The 19205-nt window shown below is 42.7% G+C and overlaps 3 protein-coding genes across 4 annotated transcripts in view; 1 reads left to right on the forward strand and 2 right to left on the reverse strand.

Moving 5' to 3' along the window:
• Positions 1 to 227: 227 nt before the first annotated feature.
• Positions 228 to 5068, forward strand: LOC139285468 (guanylate cyclase soluble subunit beta-2-like). Its single transcript, XM_070906034.1, has 15 exons — positions 228 to 284; positions 516 to 589; positions 788 to 882; positions 994 to 1154; positions 1266 to 1365; positions 1474 to 1712; positions 1870 to 1957; positions 2134 to 2237; positions 2360 to 2576; positions 2659 to 2979; positions 3083 to 3231; positions 3362 to 3508; positions 4107 to 4261; positions 4359 to 4555; positions 4707 to 5068. The coding sequence occupies exons 1-15, from the start codon at positions 228 to 230 to the stop codon at positions 5066 to 5068; spliced, it is 2466 nt and encodes an 821-aa protein (XP_070762135.1).
• A 1180-nt stretch (positions 5069 to 6248) lies between these two features.
• LOC139285469 (putative coiled-coil domain-containing protein 195) lies at positions 6249 to 7649 on the reverse strand. The gene is made up of 3 exons (XM_070906036.1): positions 7319 to 7649; positions 6575 to 6797; positions 6249 to 6378 (listed from the first exon to the last, which is right to left on the reverse strand). Exons 1-3 carry the CDS (start codon positions 7647 to 7649, stop codon positions 6249 to 6251), a joined length of 684 nt encoding a protein of 227 aa, XP_070762137.1.
• A 3628-nt stretch (positions 7650 to 11277) lies between these two features.
• Positions 11278 to 19205, reverse strand: part of dock10 (dedicator of cytokinesis 10) — a 42557-nt gene continuing 34629 nt past the window's right edge. The window contains exons 42-56 of one of the 2 annotated variants that reach the window (XM_070906255.1): positions 18630 to 18767; positions 18353 to 18535; positions 18151 to 18261; positions 17842 to 18057; positions 17672 to 17729; positions 16911 to 17012; positions 16226 to 16332; positions 15928 to 16050; positions 15717 to 15830; positions 14203 to 14349; positions 13860 to 14070; positions 13558 to 13748; positions 13382 to 13482; positions 12688 to 12826; positions 11278 to 12227 (exon numbers count right to left, since the gene is read on the reverse strand). In XM_070906255.1, coding sequence (XP_070762356.1) covers positions 12180 to 12227; positions 12688 to 12826; positions 13382 to 13482; positions 13558 to 13748; positions 13860 to 14070; positions 14203 to 14349; positions 15717 to 15830; positions 15928 to 16050; positions 16226 to 16332; positions 16911 to 17012; positions 17672 to 17729; positions 17842 to 18057; positions 18151 to 18261; positions 18353 to 18535; positions 18630 to 18767 — 1989 coding nt within the window. In that variant the 3' untranslated portion in view covers positions 11278 to 12179. Of the gene's footprint in view, positions 12478 to 12687; positions 12827 to 13381; positions 13483 to 13557; positions 13749 to 13859; positions 14071 to 14202; positions 14350 to 15716; positions 15831 to 15927; positions 16051 to 16225; positions 16333 to 16910; positions 17013 to 17671; positions 17730 to 17841; positions 18058 to 18150; positions 18262 to 18352; positions 18536 to 18629; positions 18768 to 19205 lie in introns of both variants that reach the window. The other variant, XM_070906254.1, reaches the window with a different exon arrangement.

Here is a 19205-nt window from a genome sequence, read left to right on the forward strand (position 1 = left end):
GGGCTCCCGTACATCAATTACCCATCAATATTTTTTATTCGCCCAAGATTTAAAAGAACCGAGCCGACAGCCTCTAACTGTGGAAAGATGCTTAACAATTGTCACACGCACAACTGCAGCTAGTAGAAGAGCAATACGTATAAAATAGTGGCAGGGTATTTCTTGTGGTTATTTGACATCTTTAGGATGTGAAATATTGGCGTCTCCAAGACTGCAGGGCTGGTCTCATGGAAGAGGACTCGAGCTCCAGTCTGTCTCTGGACACCTGCAGCCTCACGCGTTGGGTTTCTTACAGTCTTTCGGTGTTTATGGCTGGACTTACTGCGATGTGACGACGACACTGTGAAGGACAAAGTGGCTGTTGGACAAAGTGTGCATGAAACTTGTCAGAGATATGGTACGCTGCCTTTACAGACTTTGTTTACTTTTGGTTGCTTTATAAATTGCCTAACAGACCTGCACGACAACCCTTATTTGAACGCTCCCCTTTACATGAATGCATTTGTCCCCGACAGTATGGATTTATTAACACCTGTTTGAAATCGCTGGTACTTGAAAAGTTTGGCGAGGAGACGTGGGTGAAGCTCAGGTAAAGGAACATTTCTATTTACTGTATTTAAAGATTTGTTACAAGACTTACTTAAAAACGCAGCTGTTTACTTATTAATAAATCATGCATTACTTTTAGAGGTTAATGTTTCTCTCCTCCTCATTTTTTGTCCTCTTTATCATAAACACAAAAACAATAATTCTCTCTCTTCCCAAAATCCTCACTATGCTGTAACAGGGACGAAGCAGGAGTCCAGGACGCCTTCCTGACATATGAAGTCTATAAGGACGAAATCACCATGAAGTTAGTAGCAGAAGCCTGCAAGCTTCTAGGTAAATTAATTATTTTGTGTGTTCACATTTAAAATATTGGTCAGTTGATATAAATCAAAAAGAATAATTTTGCTTATGAATACATTATCCTGCTTTTGTTCTTTTAAGCAGGAGTGAAGCCAGAGGTTGTCTTGAGGCAGTTCGGGGAATATTTCTTTGAGTTTTGCAAACGCTCGGGCTATGATCACATGCTGCGGACTCTGGGAGGAAATTTATTTGAATTCACTGAGAATTTGGATGCCCTTCACAGCTACCTCGCCCTCTCCTACAAGGTGCCTGCTCCCATGCCCATTCATGTGATCTTTTATTTTATCTTTTTTGTTTTATGGAGAAAACTGTGATTTATAATTCATTTATAATTATAATTTGTTTGATTCTTGCAGGAAATGAATGCACCATCATTTCGGGTGGAGAGGAACCCTGATGGTACCATGCTTCTGCACTACTATTCAGACCGCAGAGGACTCTGCCACATTGTTCCTGGTAATTAGAAACACAGTTTCATCTATGTCCTTTTGTATTGTTCTCATCATTTTATTTGATTGATTGTATTTATGATCAAAGACCATGTGACATCCCTCTCTTTTGCAGGTATCATTGGAGCTGTTGCTAAAGATTTTTTCAACAGTGAGATAACGATGGAGGTCGTCAACCAGCTGGAGGAGCTGGAGAGAACTGGGAAGAAGGAGCATGTGGTTTTCCTGGTGACACAGTGGCCAGCTGCTGCTGCTCAGTCCAGACTGGTCAGCAGTAAAACTGGGCCTTTTCCAAGAACCCAATCCCTCCAGCCTTTGGCTAACCGGCGTAATGCCCTGATCTGGATTAAAGAGGTTAGATTAATGGTCTGTGCTACAAGCTCTGTATGTAAAAAACAAAAACTTATTTTGTAAACTACATACAACCAGCGGAGAGGCTCAGAGCCATAACAATGAACATGATATTACTGATTATAGTGAAATTCTCACTCTGTTATCTCTGTGTCCTCAGCCTCTTCATCAAAAGAGATCCAGTGTCAGTTTGTCCATGCACAGGAGTCACTGGGAGACAATTAAGGGGCTGGTTCGTCTTGGGAAAGGTAAAGTACAGACACACATAAACATATATAGAAACCCTGGAGGTTGCACCAGTAGTCAGAGACAGTAGAACTCGAATTAATTGTACCCAAGACCGCTAACAGGAGTCGCATACCTGCAGGTACCTGTACATGTGTGTCTTTATTTGCAAAGTTACACCCTCTGTCTCACCTTTCAGGCAAACTGTTGAGGGGTTTTGAGCCAGTGTACCCTACAACCCTTAACATTGATCTGAAGACTTTCTGCCATGCTTTCCCTTTTCATATAGTCTTCGATGAGCAGGTACATGTTCAAATTACACACACAGTATATTAGAAGGTCTTTGTGAATTCTCACGTCTGAAATCTGTCATTCATGAGAGGCTGTTAAATTAACCGAATTGATCCTGGTGGTGTCTGAGGCAGCTGGTGGTGCACCAGGCAGGGGTGAACCTCCAGAGGATCGTCCCTGGGCTCCAGACTATGAGCATCCACCTGGACCTTTACTTCAGCATTGTGCATCCTGAAGTCACCTTCACCATTTCCAGCATCAGGAAGTTCATCAACAGCCACTTTGTCCTGCAGACGCGCCGGGACATGATGCCTGAAGCTTGGCAGGACAGGCCCATGCTGCAGCTCCGAGGTAGAGGACAAAAGAAATACAACAAACTACACATTGTCTACCTTGATCAGATAGAAGAAGTATTTATGTTTGCTCCACATAGGTCAGATGATCTGGATGCCCTCTCTGGACTGTATGCTCTATCAAGCTTCTCCTCTGCTGAGAAGCCTGCAGGAGCTGGAGGAGAGGGACATGCACATTTCTGACATCGCGCCCCATGACGTCACCCGCGACCTCATCCTTCTCAATCAGCAGCGATTGGCTGAGATGGAGCTGTCCAATCAGCTGGAGAGGAAGAAGGAGGAGCTCCGCCTCCTGTCTCAGCACCTGGAGGAGGAGAGGAGGAAGACGGAGAACCTGCTGTACGCCATGCTGCCCAAGCATGTCGCCAACCAGCTGAAAGAGGGCAAGACAGTAGAAGCAGGTTAATGGAAGGCAAATACTAGAAACATTGAATAATGTGCATGTTTTATGTGTATGACTGTGTCTAATATGGCCGCTTTGTGTCTTTATGTGTGTGTTTGTAGGAGAATTTAAAGAGTGCACCATACTTTTCAGTGACGTGGTGACCTTCACTGATATCTGCTCCCTGTGTGAACCCATTCAAATTGTCCTCATGCTTAACTCCATGTACCTCAGATTCGACCGACTCACAACTGTGCACAATGTTTACAAGGTACACCCGGAACTGATTGAACCTTTAGACTCAGATATTAAAGGAAGACTCATTTGTAAGTTTGTTTTTTCCTCAGAAATGGAGGGATTGGATTTCTGTCATTTGATCTGACTTATTTGGTGTTTCCCAGGTTGAGACCATAGGGGACGCCTATATGGTGGTAGGTGGGGTGCCCATACCTGTTACCAGCCATGCTGAGAGGGTGGCCAACTTCGCCCTGGGTATGATCTTGGCTGCCAGGGAGGTTATTAACCCTGTCACAGGAGGACCCATTCAGGTGCAGGAATGATTGTACTGCATTTCTCAAATACACAATGGTGGAAAGTAACTGAGTACATTTACTAAAGTACTGTGCTTAAGATAAAATTTTAGGTATTTCTATTTGAGTATTTCCATTTTATGATGCTTTATACCTCTACTTGACTACATTTATTGGACAGCTATATATATTATATACTGTATTATTAAAGATTAAACTACCCAACATCATATAAAATAGTCAAAATGAGTTCTGTGTTGACCTACAACAACATTAAAGTACTGCTTACATATTAATAAACCAACAATAATGATCCAGTAATATAAAATGAGTTGTTTTACTTTTGATACTTTAAGTACATTTTGTTTCAAATTATGTACTTCTGTACTTATTTGAGTAAACTTTTGCAGGACTTTTACTTGTAATGAAGTATTTTTATTGCGTGGTACTGCTACTTTTACTTAAGTAAATGATTTAAGTACTTCTTCCACCACTGAAAATGCATATGTCTCAAGGATTAAACAAAAATGAATCCAATGTTTATATGCATGTAATGTGTTTTGTTGTGTTGTGTCCTAACACAGCATCTGTTATACTGCTTGTTGTGTTCCTGTAGATCCGTGTGGGTCTCCACAGTGGTCCTGTACTGGCAGGTGTAGTTGGGGAGAAGATGCCTCGCTACTGTCTGTTTGGAGACACAGTCAACACCGCATCTCGCATGGAGAGTCACGGCCTCCCCGACAAGATCCATTTGAGCCCAAGCGTCTACCAGTGAGGACGCACACATTCATGCATTCATACACACTTTGACGTGCACCACGAACCCTGTGGTCTCCTTTCTCTGATTTCCTCTGTCCACATTTCCCAGGGCTTTGAAAAATAAAGGCTTTGTTATCCAGCAGCGAGGGGAGATCGAGGTAAAGGGGAAGGGCAGAATGACAACTTACTTTCTTGAAAGGAACATAGGAGTCAGCGAGCAGCAGATTATGGGTCTCTCAGAAATAGAGACTGGGGCTGGACAGCAGGACAGCCACATGAGCTACCAGCCAGGTCTCCACAGACCAGGTCTGTTTCTGGTCTGACAAATTCTTCTAATTCTATATCTATGTATTTACTCTGTGTCCTATAAATTGGGGAACAAGGACTTTTAATTGGCAATTGTTTGTTTTTAAATGTCTCGTTCCCTCTCTCACTCACTTCTTTTCCTCTGTCGTAGCTCTTCAGAGGCAGCACAGGGATGACCTTTGCTTGATCCCCATGAAATATGGAGACAGTCTGAGCGAACCCCGGCCATCATCACATATGTCTGAAGCCCAGACCTGCCCCGCCATCAAGCCCCGGGACTCTGAGAGCTACGGAAGCCTGCACAGCGATGATCAGTCAGAGGACGGAGCTACAGACCAGTTAAAAGATGCAGATGAATTTGGCCAAACAGAGGACAAAATCACGGAAACAAATATGGAGGGCTTAGACACTGACAGCCATATGGACGCAGAGAAACAACAACTGATTACTGCTGCTGTGGAAACCAACAATCAAAGCAAACACACCCGCACCAGGTTCTGTGTGGTCCTGTGAGCTGGTAATTACTTGCTGAATGGCTGATTGACTTTAAATGATTTATCAACCATGATGCAGCGTATTTAACATGTAATTTCATTATCATTATGTATTACATCAGCTAGCTAGATTCTCTGCATTGTCAGTGTGTGTGGTACTTTAGAGGCAGTAGACCAAGTATTATATTAAGTTGACAGCATATGTTTTGCTTGTAGCTCATGTCTGACGTACTAAATAATAAATGCATTTGCCCCGTCAGTGATTGACTCCCAATAGATCTTATGAGCACAGAAGCTAAAAATATTCAGTTATGTAACTTTTCATTTTTTTTTCATGCAGTGCAGAGAAGAATTGACACGCTCACCCTTGTCTACATGGTGCACTTAAACCAGCAAAATCTGCATTATATCCAACTAGAGGTGAACTGCTCTCAGAGTAAAACGTCGTCTTTTGAGGTTCAAAATGCAGCTGTATATCCAGTCTCATAAATACTTAAATGTGTATTATTTTGACATTTTAAACTGACCCACAATAAAGACAAGAGTGAAAGATAATGGTAACAATAAATGAGCCTCTTAATCAAAACAATTTATAACTCAGCATATATCACAGGTCATAGCTTATAATGACTGTTAAAGGTGCCTTACATTCATTTTCATATTAGTGTGCCAAACACTGGTATATTTACAAGGAGCCTTCCATACATGAAAGCAGAGACAAGAAACAGGTCACATGTTTAAACACACAAGCGGCCCCTTGACTACCCATTTAAGTTTACTTTGTGAAAGGAAACAAAGATGAATAAATAATAAGCGTGGTGTTGCTCACGAGGCCCGAGTCAGTGACCACAAGTGTCCATAAAAGAGCTGTCACCTGCAGGTGTGTGTCTCACTCCAAAAAACAACACCCCAGGTTGGGAGAGGAGTCCAGACATCTGATCCTCGCTGCAGAGGGTCCCGTGTCTCATCGCTGTTGACCGGCCCTGGATTGCCATGGCCCGGATGAAAACAACACCTGTAACCAGAGTCTTCTGTTTGTGTGGTCAGGTGTGATAAAATCGGTCTGCTGGCTCACTCAGTAAGAGCCCAATCTACACTGACCTAAATGAAGAGGCTAACCTGGTTTGAGGCCACGGAGGCTCAGTTCATGTGTGTGTTTTGTCTCATGGCCACAGCCAAAGTCTCTAAAAGGTCTTCTCTCAAGAGTCTGTCTCAGTTATGGAAGCCTGCTCGGTGATTTTAGGCTCCTCCTGGTGCTTGGTCAGAACCGGACGGTTGGTGTAAATGTCATCCACGGGTAGAAGGAATGTGACAGTTTTTACCTTGGCCCTAAGAGGTCAAAGAAATCACAAGAGTTATGATTCCACAAAGCTGCAACTTAGGAGTATAAGGTCTAGCCTAGTGAGAGAAAACAGCCTTTAATGGGGAAAATCTCTGCTGTGTCAAATTTAAACCAAACGTTATTCAAGAATGTTGCTTTAAAGCCACATTCCTGGGTTTTGAAGTGAATGACATGCCTGTCTACCTGTTTTTGTGTACATATTCCTGCAGGGAGCGCCTGTTGGTAACTTTCCCCACTTCTCCTCTGGCTGAGTTATCAAAGATGCCGATCCCGTGCTGGATTTCTTCTTGTAGTCTTCCCCATCCAGAGTCACTTCGCTGTGCCCTGTCAGTCCCTGCCTCTCTCGTGGTCGCCCCTGACAGGTTGGAGCTGATAGAGTACCGTCGGACAGTCATGACAGTGTTCTCTGTGAAACAACATGAGCATGATGCATTGGAGTGGATCCATTTCCACAGATACAGATATGGAGAGAAAACACACACATTTTCTGATGTCTAATTCAAAAGTTTCTTTCTACGCCAATTTAAAAATGTAATAACTTTGCATGTCTTGAAATAAATTAAACTTGATTTTGTCTCTCGTGAGGCCTCCAACTTAATGAAAGTGTGGTGCGAAATTGTTGGAGTGCTCCTTTAAAATTCTGTCCCCCCCTTTCTTTTTCATTCATGGGTTTTAACAGTGTTGTGGGACCTGAAAAATCCCAGGGTGAGGTTGACCTGCATTAGGTCAAAGGCTAAACATTTGTACAATCATTTCACTTCACACAACACGTTATTTAACAGTTTTTCATGTGCTAAAGGAATGTATCACAACCTTTGATGTCTATGGTGCTATTTTGATAATAAAATTGTAAAAAAATATATATATTAATACAAGTTTAAAAACAACCAGCCAACCACCTGTGCAGTAACGGGCCTTTTCTCTTACCTTTGTATTGTCCCTCCAAGACTGGCGCAGACGCATTTCGCCTCAGGTTCACATAGGGGTTTTCCTCCATTCCCTCCCGCGGCTCTGCTGCTGAACACGCCGGGCTGGCTTCCCCTGGCATGCCCCCAAATGGCCGCTGGCCGTAGTCTCCGCGCAGCTCTCGGTTCTCCTCCTCCAGCTTCTTGATTTCATCGCGCATCTCCATGATGACCTGCGCCAGGCTGCGGGTGCTCTCCATGGTGCTGCTGCTGCGCTGCCAGTACCACGGCTTCCCAAAAACCGGCGGGGAGTCGTGCAGGAGAAGCTCGCCGTGCTGCTGGGGTTTCAACATGCTGCTCCCGAGGCTTTTGTGGTCCTCCCCGATGTGTGCCTTTCTCTGTTGTTTGTGCCTCAATCTCAGTCCAGATCTTGTTCTGGGGAGATTATGTCGCCTTTCACCACTTATACAGCTGACAGGGCTCCGGTGATCAGCCAGCAGCACACAATGGATGTTTTATTAATCAGCCCCAGGCGTCCAGTTTCAGGAAAACTAAGCAGGGGTCGGAAATGAAATGTGCACTGCATAAGAGCTTGAATGGCAGGAGACCCACTAAACCTGCAGGATCACTGAAATATGCGGATAGTTTTTGACAACTTTTTGGTCCTAATCATGTGGAGCAACTCCATGTTTCAGCTCAAGAAAAGATGGGGAAGATCAGATCTTTTTTGGCACCTCAGGCTTCCTCTTGTAATGACCAAGTCTCTGCTGGGATTACAATATCCTCCCTCTAAAATATTAATTAAATCTGTCAACAGAGATAAATCTAGGAAGGAAACTAAAAAAGGCCACCTGTCAGTATTTTTCTTCTGTTCTGATTGTGATGCAGAAGATCATTTATATAAGACAGAGCAATTAAAAAGAAGGCCATATTGATTCATTGTACATGCATAGTGTGGGTTTTTGTCTGTTAAATGTACACATAGACAGTTGGGAGCCCATGCAAAGTGAGGTTTCATTCATTTCACAGACGGGAAGACATGTGGGCTGGTTGGCATCTAATTTAATCCTACTAAATATGCAAGTTGCTTGATAAAGGCAGGTCAGGGGGTTAACTCAGTGATGACAGGCAGTCTTGGGGGAGAGAAACACATGAAAACAAAACAGGCGTTTGATAAATAATAAGAGAAGGAATCACTGCAACAGACATCAAATGCAGGCAGGCCGCACACAAAGGAGAAAATTACAGATAATTACACTCAATGGGGCTTCCACAGCCGGGATTGTATGGTCAGGTGCTGCAATGGAGCCCATGTGGCCACAGGTTGTGACCCATTATGAATATAGACCACACGGTCTGTGAGCACACCTGTAGTTTAGGTGGCCTGACTCCAACATGAATAGAGGTGTAACACTGCCCACATGCTTTAAAATAATATGAGATAAATTATGAAATATTGCCAGGAAGAGACATTAGCTACCAGGTAGGTTTGAGACAGTTTGTCGTCTGCAACCTGGACTGAATGGTGCTGGATCAGAGCAACCTGACCCTGCCAGAGTCTAGGCCGCTGGGAGGGAGACAGGCATGCATAAGCCAGTCTGTAGAGGAGAGAAACCCAATCGGCCCCCTCTTTCTGGTTCACAAAATAGGCTACAGGGAGGGAGGGAGGCGAGAGAGAGATGAGACTGAGGAGGAGAGAAATATCCGATTGGCTGGAAGGAAAGGAGTTTGTGTAGAAGAGGTAAGAGGTCAGTGAAACTTAATCTGCTGCCCCTCAGCTGTGCAGCCACAGAGGGAGAGTGAAGAGACGGAGATATAAATGTGTCAGCTGTCTTGTCAGGCAGACATAAAGACAGACAAGTGAGAGAGACAGAGGACTCCATGCTGTCTTTTACCACCGGCTGTATGTTCGGGGCCACTTAACCTCTTTTTATGTGTGCAGTGCCCTAACCCCAGGATTAGCATCAATAAGTAAACAACCTCTCGCTCTCTCTGCATGGTCAGTAATTACAGAATACCCAACTATTATAAATAAAATAAAACTGACACCAGATCCCTTGGAAAACTGTTCTATGTCAGAGCACATGCTAAATTTTAATGTCATTTCACTTTCAATGAAACCTCAACCACAAGTTGTATACTTATATGCATATAAAAAGTATCTACATACTTTATATTGTGTGCAGAAGTCGGTGCCGTTTCTGTCTACATTACTTTCATATACATGCTTTTTGAATCAAATTCTCTACACCTGTTTAATGTAAGATGAGACCTTTAAATCCACACTTCTTCATGCTGAGGCACTGTACGTTGTGGACGTTACCCTTTGCAGTTACAGAAAGGCAAACAACAAGGGTCATTTTAGGCCAGTATGGGCTCACAAAATACTGTACGTAAGGGAGTGTCAATAAATGGCTAGTTTGCCGAGAAAACATCTTAAAATTGAACCTTACTTACAACAAAGTCGACCAGAGGGAAAATATGTAACATTCAGGTAATCAGTTAATTAAGCGACTGAAAAGAAGCACAGACGATTCAAAAACACATCTAATTGTCTTCCTGTTATGAAATAAAACTAAATCATTCCCTTTACTAATTCCTATTTCCAGATGGCATCTTGGCTGCCCACACACTAGGAAAATAGTCTGTCATCAGTTGTGGTTATAGTGAATATAAAGTCGACAATGAAAATGCAAAGCACAAAGGAAAACAGAGCTCCAGGGTAAACAAGGCGGAGACAGTCTGAAGCAGAGAAACCAAACAACAGACAGACACACAGCAGTGATGATGAGAGCCTCCAGGCTCCATCAGATCTAAACAAACCGCTCAGATTTGGATTCATTTGGCTGCCGACTTTGTTCTGACCCCTCTGACTTTGAAAAAAACAAAATCAATGATCCAAAACAAAGGATTGTTGCTTTTGGAGTCTGTCCATTCATTTTGGGCAGGATTACTGTTGCTGTACAGTAATCCTGCCTTTCTGAGTTAAAGATATGTTGAAAGTCTCACTACTGTAAATACAGTATATCTTTGTTTTCCATTTGATATGCAAAGAGAAAATGTTTAAACCATCCACGACTTTACAAAATGTCACTTATCTAACAACGAAATATTTTTAGAATTTCAAGGTATAAACAGCAGCTCTGGCCCTGTGACATTGATGGTGGAGGGAGATGACATGGCAGGTTGACCTAAAGCCAAATGCCTTTCTGCTGGTCGAAAACAAGCCTGACCTCTTTTATCAGAGCGCTTTGATGCAGCAGAGCCTTTTCATCTTTTGCACTGGCCTTTTTCAGATAGGTACCACTGCTTTTTATTAAATCACTTTAGTGACGAAACCGACAAAACAGAGCACAACTGAAGAATGAGGATATGAAAGGTGAGAGTTTACAGTACAGTTTCACACATGACAAATGGTGGTTCGACCTCTACTAAACTTCTGTTGTCTCATTGTCTGTACTACTGTATGTGTTGATATTGGAAACACTATAGTGTTAGGAGCAGCTGGATTTAAAGAGCCGTTGTCCATTTTCTTCTACACTGTGGACCAAGGCAAAAAGTGTTTTTCTTCTTCTTTTGCTCATTACACATTCCTATTTCAAACATTTCCATCTATTGTGCAGGTGAAGGACCCCGCAATTATCTATAATTAGCTGCTTCCAGGTCGCACGCCCAGTCAATAGACAGGATATGAGGGGCTGCTGTGCACAGCTGCAGCCAAGGCACAATTTCATTTTAGAAAGCCATTTTACCCCATTCAATGTGATTGGAAACCTGGTATTAACATACTGAGTGACATGAACTATAGTGAGAGGAGATCTGAAGGTAAGGTGCAATAGAGGACATACGACTGAAGCAACACTGACATCAGGGCAGTGGAGGAAGAAATACTGGGGAAAATTAATTTTGGACATTAACAAAATTTTATTTAAATGTTATACATAAAACTTTAGTTTTTGTTCTTTTTTTAATTCAGCTAAACAAATATTTATATATTGTATATTTTATAAAAAGAAACATTTCAAACATTTTAAATATTAATATTTCTTATTTACAATTCAAAACAGTACAGGAAATAATAACAGTAACAATGCAGTTTCAATCATAAAAATGTTACAAAACATTTTTTTTTTTTGTTTCCATTTGAAAATCGGCAAGCTGATATTTCCAGAACGTTAGCAAGGATACAAAGTAGCAATGTGGAGCTGCTCTACATTCAAACAGGAACTGGAGGTGCGTTCAACTCTTCAGATGCTCGCTTTGTTAAAGACCTGTAATCAGAGTCTTTTGTTTTTTCACATTAGTCATCTTGCAAGACCTCTTGAGATAGTTTGAAGTACAATGATGTTCCACAGAAAAAAGGTAAAAACTGTCATCAAAATGCACCAGAAAGCTATATATTACATAGCTGAACGCACCTCAAGCTCAGTAAGGTCACTGTTCTCTAAGGGGACAGGGTTGTGGAGAGAAGGCGCATGTTGTGTGTATGCACTGTATGTGTTTGTTTGTGAGTGTGTCGGTCAGTATGTAAGCTGATCAATCAGTTGGCAGGGCAGGGGAATCCATGACACATGGATCGCGTCTCTAAAAACCAAAACAAACGGTAGCTAACAGTCCAGCAGCCTGGCCTCTACTGTAGATAGTCAACGTTCAACAACAGGACTACAGACTATCACGACCACAGTCTACACACTTCTTCCCTTGTTTTCTCTACACTCGCCGTCGGTCACAGTTCCACTAGCCCGCTGCTCCCTGCAGCAGGAAACAACTACAGTCAGAAACAAGCAAATGAGCCGCTTTGAGACTCAAACTGGCACTCAAAAAAAAAAAAGAAAAAAAAGTCCTCCCTGGCACAAAGAATTTCTTGTGAGTCTATTGGCCATTCAGTAGGCGCTGTGCCGTTCCGTTCCTGGTTGTCTTGTGTGAGGAATCTGGACAAGAGCAAGAATAAAAAGCTTGCATTGGAACAGGAAAATTCAAAAGGAGGTAAGTATCAAGACAGTTTGGCTCTTGGATAGGCTGGAATATGGGGGGGGGGACAAAGTGGGGTAAGCAAGTAGCAAAGTGACATGGTGTCTTTCATGAGGGAATTTGATGACATGACATACCAGTCTTAGAAAGAGTGGACAGACAGCTGTTAGAGAGAGATGACGTACTGGCAGCAAGAACACGTTTTTGTAGCTGTAATGAGAGGAAGAGTTTGAAAAGAAGTAGAGCGAACTGTGAAGTAAAAACAGAAGCTGATGCTCATGAAAAATGCAAAATGTGTCATAAAATAATGCACAGGACAAGATGATGCTCATAATGCCATGCAACTGAGTAATGAAAAAAACAACAACTGTGTGGTAATGACATAAGTCTGGACACTCATTGGTCATTGCATAGTGAGACCTGTTCATTCATGATGCCAGACAGCTCAGTCAGCATGTCCCGGTAGTGAGCTCTCATCTCCTCCTGGTACTCCAGCTGGTCCTCCTTGATAAGACGCTCATTCACATCCAAAGCCTGACCACAGGCTTCTGCAAACTGCCTGCAGGGGGCAAACAAAGTTTCACTTGTTAATGCTGTGAACCCGACCATTTATGATCTACATAAGGATTTTCTCAAAAAGTAACATCAAAAACTATTAGGCTCTAAAGTGTTCTTGCCATTGATTAAACAAACATGTTTGATATGATACTTTTTATAATTTTACACTTACAAGATTGCATTTACAAATCCTAAAGGCGCAATAGGACCAAAAATACTATAGGAACTGCCCTTTAAGAAGGTTATCCTGTGTGTTTAGCACTATTTTCTTCCCTTTTATTCACATGCATTTGAACTGCATTTTGCACCAAGTGCACTTGTGTGACATATGATAACATAACTCTATTTGGTCTCATTATGAGGTAACATTTGCCCTGATAGTGTTGTCATACAAATAGCTTGGCTTTATTATCAAATGCTTACAGGGGACTGAAGCATGCAGGACTTCTATTGTTCCAAGACATAATTCTAACCTTCATGCAAAATATATACCGACTGTGTAATGCTAGGAACAAAATCCACAACACTTTGTACTGAATTGTGCATTTAATCCTACCTGAAGATCTCCTTGAGCAGTTTGACCTGGTTGTCTGGGTATTTCTTGGCATTCTTCTCTTCTAAAAACGCCCTGGCGTAGGCCATAGGCCCTGCATTCACCTGAACGGAAAAGTCAGGTGAGAAGAGCAAAGCACACAAATTCACCCAAAAATCTGTATTTGGAAGAATCCCCACCTTGACGCTGACGCTGCCCTGCAGTTTCAGCTGCAGCCGGATCATGTCCACCTCCTCCATGTTGCAGAGCTGGTTGAGTTCAGAGACTTTACGTGACATCTCATCAATGGCTACCTCAATCGGGTTCATCTCCGTGCTCTGCTGCTCCACCACCTGGATACGCTTCTTTAGGTAAGGGAAGCTGGAACTCGCTGAAGAGAGAGAAATAACATCCCACTGGTCAGACCAACTCTACGTCATAGTCCCCTGCCAGTCTGTTGTAAGGACAGAAATTATACTGAGATATGTAAACAGACACTTACTGGTCAATATGGTGCGTCTCTTGCACTGCTCCTCCACGTCTCCATGTTTCTTCCCTGACAGGGTGAACGGCGTCTCGAACACAAAGCGGTTGATGTTGTGATGTCTCTCAAAATCTGTCCTTTTGTCCTGTTGTTCTTTCTCGTCAAAGTAGGGCACCACGTACGTCACCTGAACGTAGGCAAACTTGGGGTCCAGGTCTTTAGGATTGACCTGTTTTAAAAAAAAATGTTACACAAGCTATAGTGAATATTTTTATACGTCCACAAACCAGTGATACACCAATAAATAATAATAATAATATGAAACAAATAACTTACAAACAAGCCAAATTCTGTCAATTACCTTGTTGGAGTCCTGGATCATCTTGACATTATCAGCTCCAAACTTGTCTGAGTAGAGTTTGAGTAATCTCTGGGAGATTTCTGACAGCCCCGTCAGCTTCGGCTCTTTGTAGATGAACTCCTTGCTCTCCTCCTCCTCAAAGAAACCCTACCAGAACACACACACACACACATGCACACACTCATTAACACAGCCTGTTACATGTATGAGTGGGTGCAATATTTAGATGATGTTGCTTTTGCTCTCACAACACGCTGTGTACATGTCAGTCTGATTTTATGTTGCCCCCTAGTGGTTTCTTGAGTCGCTGCTTGGACACATAGACCATAACACGTGTTAAAACAACTCAGGGTGTCGGTGTTAAGTTCTGGATGGGAGAGTTCAGAGGTCATTTTCAAAGCAGCATTGGAGTCAAAGGTGAATGAGGTTTATTAAGCAGCATCTTCATGTCCACTGTGGCTGTGTGACACCAGCTCTTCTTAGTGTTTATCACTGGAGATTATGGGAAGTAAAATGGACCACAGCAAGCTTGACACAACCTCTTCAGAGGGTAAGAGCAGCAGATGTTAATAGTGGTAGAAGGAGAAGAGAGGTAAAAGTGGTTAGCACTGAGGAAAATGGAAAATCAAAGACATACAAAACTTACCGCAATCTTGATATAGAATATAATAAAAAAAGGAAGAAAAGAGCAGACAGAGAAATTAAGGACACTGACTCAGTAAAAAAAAAATCTGGTCTCCTTATCTTTCCATCTCCTCACTGACAAGACGTTATATCCTCCTATTTTTCCAGCAGTGAGAAGACTTCATATTCTCATTACCGGCTTTTTAAACTCTTTCTTCACTTCAGAGCTGTGAAATCCCTGCATAGAAATATTATCCCTCATTAACAAATAGGAAACTGTGTCAAGGATCCAGGTTCTTAAAAACCAAGCCCGAACCGCAAAGATAAAGCCAGGGATTCAAAGATAAACCAGGGCACAATTCCCCTGTTATATTAAATATATGCTTTCACCATTTCTAAAGAGTTAGTTCAATGAATTACAAAAAATTCCCCACGTACCCCTGGTGGCATCTAGCTATGCGAATATTTCCGTTTTTGCAGAGGTATTGAGATCTTTGCTACTGAGACTTCTGCTGTCTCAGTTTGATATACTTCAAACTTTTTTAAAACTACATTGGAAAAACTAAACAGCAAAGTCTTTTTGCAGAAACTGTGTCCTATCTTATGAAAAGTAACATTGTTTATGAAAAGAGGTGTCCCCAAAAAAACATTGTGGGTTGTGGAATAAGCCAAGTCAGTTTCCTCTGGCTTTCAAGAAGCACCTACATGTTTATATTTTGGTCTTCATACTGGACTAATACATTTATTTGTATGGTAAAGTGCAACACGTACAGGGACATCTTCATCTGTCAAATCTGTTGGCTGTAGAGTTACTGCAGCAGCCAAAGTTGTGTGTGTACACACGTGCCCATGCAAATGTGAACTGTCTGCAGTAATGAACAGTCGCTCACCTGTCCATAGAAAGCTACACGGTAGTAGCGACCAAAGAGCCGCTTTTCTGAGTTCACCACCTCAGTCACCTTGAGATAGGAGCGATGGATGTCGTAGTACAGCTCTGACAGCCTCTGTGGGCACACGCAAACACACATGTAAAGTTAAACTTAGCTCAATATGCACACACACACACACACACACACAAAGAGTGGAGGGGTTAACAGATACCTTAAAATCGCGCCTCTTTTCAAAGACAGCAATCACAGGTTTGTTGATGTCAGCGATGAGCTCGTGTCTCTCTGATTTCCACAGATAGTCCACACACAGCTCCAGTTGCTCCACCAGGGTGTCCTACACAGTACAGAAAGATCAGGAAGCATGTTAGAGTGAAAGGGGAAACCCATTTCCTGCCACACCGCTAGCACACCACATCTTCTCAAACTGTCAAAATGGTTATCATAAAATGTTACTTTAACTAGTCGTTTGTGGTTTAAGGTTCTGTTCAGGATTGAAGGCTAACACTGACCTCAGTATAGGGTGTGTCTTGTGTACCAGTGTCTTCCTTCATGGCACCCTCCTCCTTGACATTCGGGCTGATGCACATAAACGCTGCCCAGCCCATAGAGAACGACGCTGGGGTTTCAAACAAGTGAAAGTGACATTAGGGCAATAATTCAATAGATATAAACTTCTCATAAAAGGTCACACATTATTGCTAGTGTTATGCTTTTAAACATACAGCTGCATTAATTGCATCCAACACATACATTCTTGTATTGAAATACAAGAAGTTTTACGTTGTTTTTACAGTCAGGCATTTGCACACTCAGAACAAAATTAAAAACATCAAATTATGTGAGCGTGTTTCATATCAAACCCCAGTGACACTGAACATCTTATCCAGTGAGACTTGAGTGAATGGTGGAGGTCAAACAGTGACAGTAAAAAGCAATATACTGACATAACCTCATATCATTCGGGCAAGAACAGTGGTCCTCATAACATTTAACTGCGTAGTATAATACTCAGTGTAGAGAACCTTATCCAGCAAAGAAGATTTAAAGTGGCACCTGACAACCCGATGCCCCTTCAACCCAAACCACGTTTACCTCTCCGTGCACACCCACTCCCTCCCACACTCTTGTCTCTCCATCATTATGCTCTGAACTCCCAGCCCCACCACCCAGCAGGCCCCAGGCGCACACACTCACTGTCTTGATCTCGGGAGGTAGTTAGTAAGGAGCTACAGTTAAAGACAGGGCTTTCTTCAGGGGACACACTGGACATCCTGGCCTTGTCAGCTCTCCAGTAGCCTGTTTGGTAGGAGCGGAGGAGGAGGAGGAGGTTTACAAAGTTGACGTTCCATTTGCTTTTGCCTTTGATGCTCAAGGAAAATGCTCACGAATCAGCCGAGCTGCTGGCATGCTATGCTAGCTATCGCCACACAGGCTCAGCGCGTACAGTGCATGCGAAAAGATGGTCGGACGTGTACAACAAAAGTTAGACACATGCTGTAACCTGAGTGAGGAAGCGTGCACACAAACAGATTTGCAGACAGAGGAACATGCAGCACAGCAAACTGTGTAGACATCAGTCTATTTCTACTAGAAGTCGAGAATGGGAATGGTATTTGGATGCAAAGACAGATCTATACCATCCATCTTCATTCCCCATGAGTTCCTAATGAACCTTCACCATACAAAGACACACTCAAGTCACCAGTGTGCTCACTTTCACGCACACACATCAACTCCATGATGATATGAAGGACTGATGCCTGAGAGATGCAATAACCATGTTAGCAGAGAGAAAGAGAGGTTTGCTGATTGACAAAGGATGGCTTTGATCGGACTTTGTGGTTAGAAGTTACCATGTCTGCAAAGATGTGCACACCACAGCAGCAATACCATAGCCCTGCCTACAAACCATGCTGCAAAAAGTAAAGTCAAAGCAGCAGCATGTCTGCACTAACCTCTCCTCTTCAGCGATTCGGCAATCAGGGCTGAGATGTGGATGTAGCACATGGCAGCCTAAAGGGAAAGTCGGACAAATTACCATCAATTTGAATTAATACTTCATTCTAAAAAGCCATGTGTGAAGCTTCTGAGGTAATTGCACCCTACAAAGTGTAACATTTATAACCTCTGAGAGGTCGCCGTTGCGGACGTGAACTTTAGCCATGCTCTCCAGCCAGGTGCGTCGAAGCTCGGGGGTGCTGGCGTAGGAGTTGGCCAGACTGTACTGAAGATCCACCAGCATCTCTGGATCCTTCTCGTGCTCCTTCATTTGCGCTGTGGCCATCAGAACCGTCCTGATCCGTTTGGTCAGGTCCTTCACCTCAGCAGGGAATGGAGTGTTCTGTAGAAAACGAAAGTAGAGTGAAATATCACCATTGTATGCATCATAATTATTGATAATTAAGATGTTATATACCCATAGAACCTGCTCTACCTTGAGTGGTGCATCTCCATTGGCAAAGTTATTGATGATAGCCAGGGACTGCTGAAACCTCGAGCCTCCAATACCAGCATCTGCTATCAACTGGCTCACTGCCTTGATAACCTGAAGTGGAAAGAGGAGTGTGGGTTGAGGACAATGTCACGCTCAAACCACACAGTTCTGAAATTATATATTTGTACTACATTCCACTGACCTGCAGATGTGAGCGGACTATAGACTTGCCCTTTGTAAACTCAAAGTTTTTTCTCATGAAAAAGTACAGCAGGGCAGCTGCCTCCGTCTGGGTGGAGCTGGAACGGTGGTTACAGCACTTGAGGATCTCGTAGCACAGACAGCCACACAGGTCTGCCTTACCCTGGAAGAATGCGCTGGGGAACTACAGAAAGAGATGAAGATGAAACCACGCATTAGCATAACAGTTGGGATCTTCAGGTATTTTATGTTATATGTTTACATGAAGTTTGCTGGACCTTTTGTACAAAGAGCCTGAGTGCAGCGAAGATATGCCGTAGAGTGGCGGTCGATTGGTTGATCTGAAAGAAGAGCAAGTAGGTGTCCAGCACCTTCTTCATCAGTGCATTTTGTCCATCGTCCAACAACAGCTGCTTCTGTATGGATGAAGAAAAAAGCAGAAACACATTTTATTATCGAAGTTTCAACATCAAATTTTTTTCTCATTTCTGTTTAATGCAAAGACTATCTTATACTTCAAAGCATACAGTTTTCAAAGAGATTTTCCTAGCCACCAGGTGGCAATAGAGTGTCACTGGCTTTAGAATGAGCATGTGTGCATGAATTACATTTCAATTCATTCTGGAGGATACACAACATGAAAATTTAAATTTGGACAAAAACGTAGATTTGTTTTGGCTTTAGTTACAGTCAAATAGTCAAATTAATGAAAATGTATTATTTGATTTTTGAAGGGGAGAGTAATATGAGGCCTCTTTGTGTAGTCTGTCCTCTTCCAGGTTTCCATGGTGGAGAGGAGGTCCTGTGGCTCAGGTCTTATCTGTTTGGCGACACCTGAAGTTGCTCAACGTCCT

This window comes from Enoplosus armatus, chromosome 5 (assembly GCF_043641665.1).
Source record: "Enoplosus armatus isolate fEnoArm2 chromosome 5, fEnoArm2.hap1, whole genome shotgun sequence".
Lineage (NCBI taxonomy): Eukaryota > Metazoa > Chordata > Actinopteri > Centrarchiformes > Enoplosidae > Enoplosus > Enoplosus armatus.

Excerpts from the sequence above, each read along its gene's own strand:
- LOC139285468 (XM_070906034.1), top strand. The coding sequence starts at position 228 with ATGGAAGAGGACTCGAGCTCCAGTCTGTCTCTGGACACCTGCAGCCTC. Across the intron at positions 883-993 it reads AGAAGCCTGCAAGCTTCTAG|GAGTGAAGCCAGAGGTTGTC; the intron begins GTAAATTAATTA and ends TCTTTTAAGCAG. Across the intron at positions 3,232-3,361 it reads CTGTGCACAATGTTTACAAG|GTTGAGACCATAGGGGACGC; the intron begins GTACACCCGGAA and ends GGTGTTTCCCAG.
- LOC139285469 (XM_070906036.1), bottom strand. The coding sequence starts at position 7,649 with ATGTTGAAACCCCAGCAGCACGGCGAGCTTCTCCTGCACGACTCCCCG. Across the intron at positions 6,798-7,318 it reads CTTGGAGGGACAATACAAAG|AGAACACTGTCATGACTGTC; the intron begins GTAAGAGAAAAG and ends GTTGTTTCACAG. Across the intron at positions 6,379-6,574 it reads GAATATGTACACAAAAACAG|GGCCAAGGTAAAAACTGTCA; the intron begins GTAGACAGGCAT and ends TTGACCTCTTAG.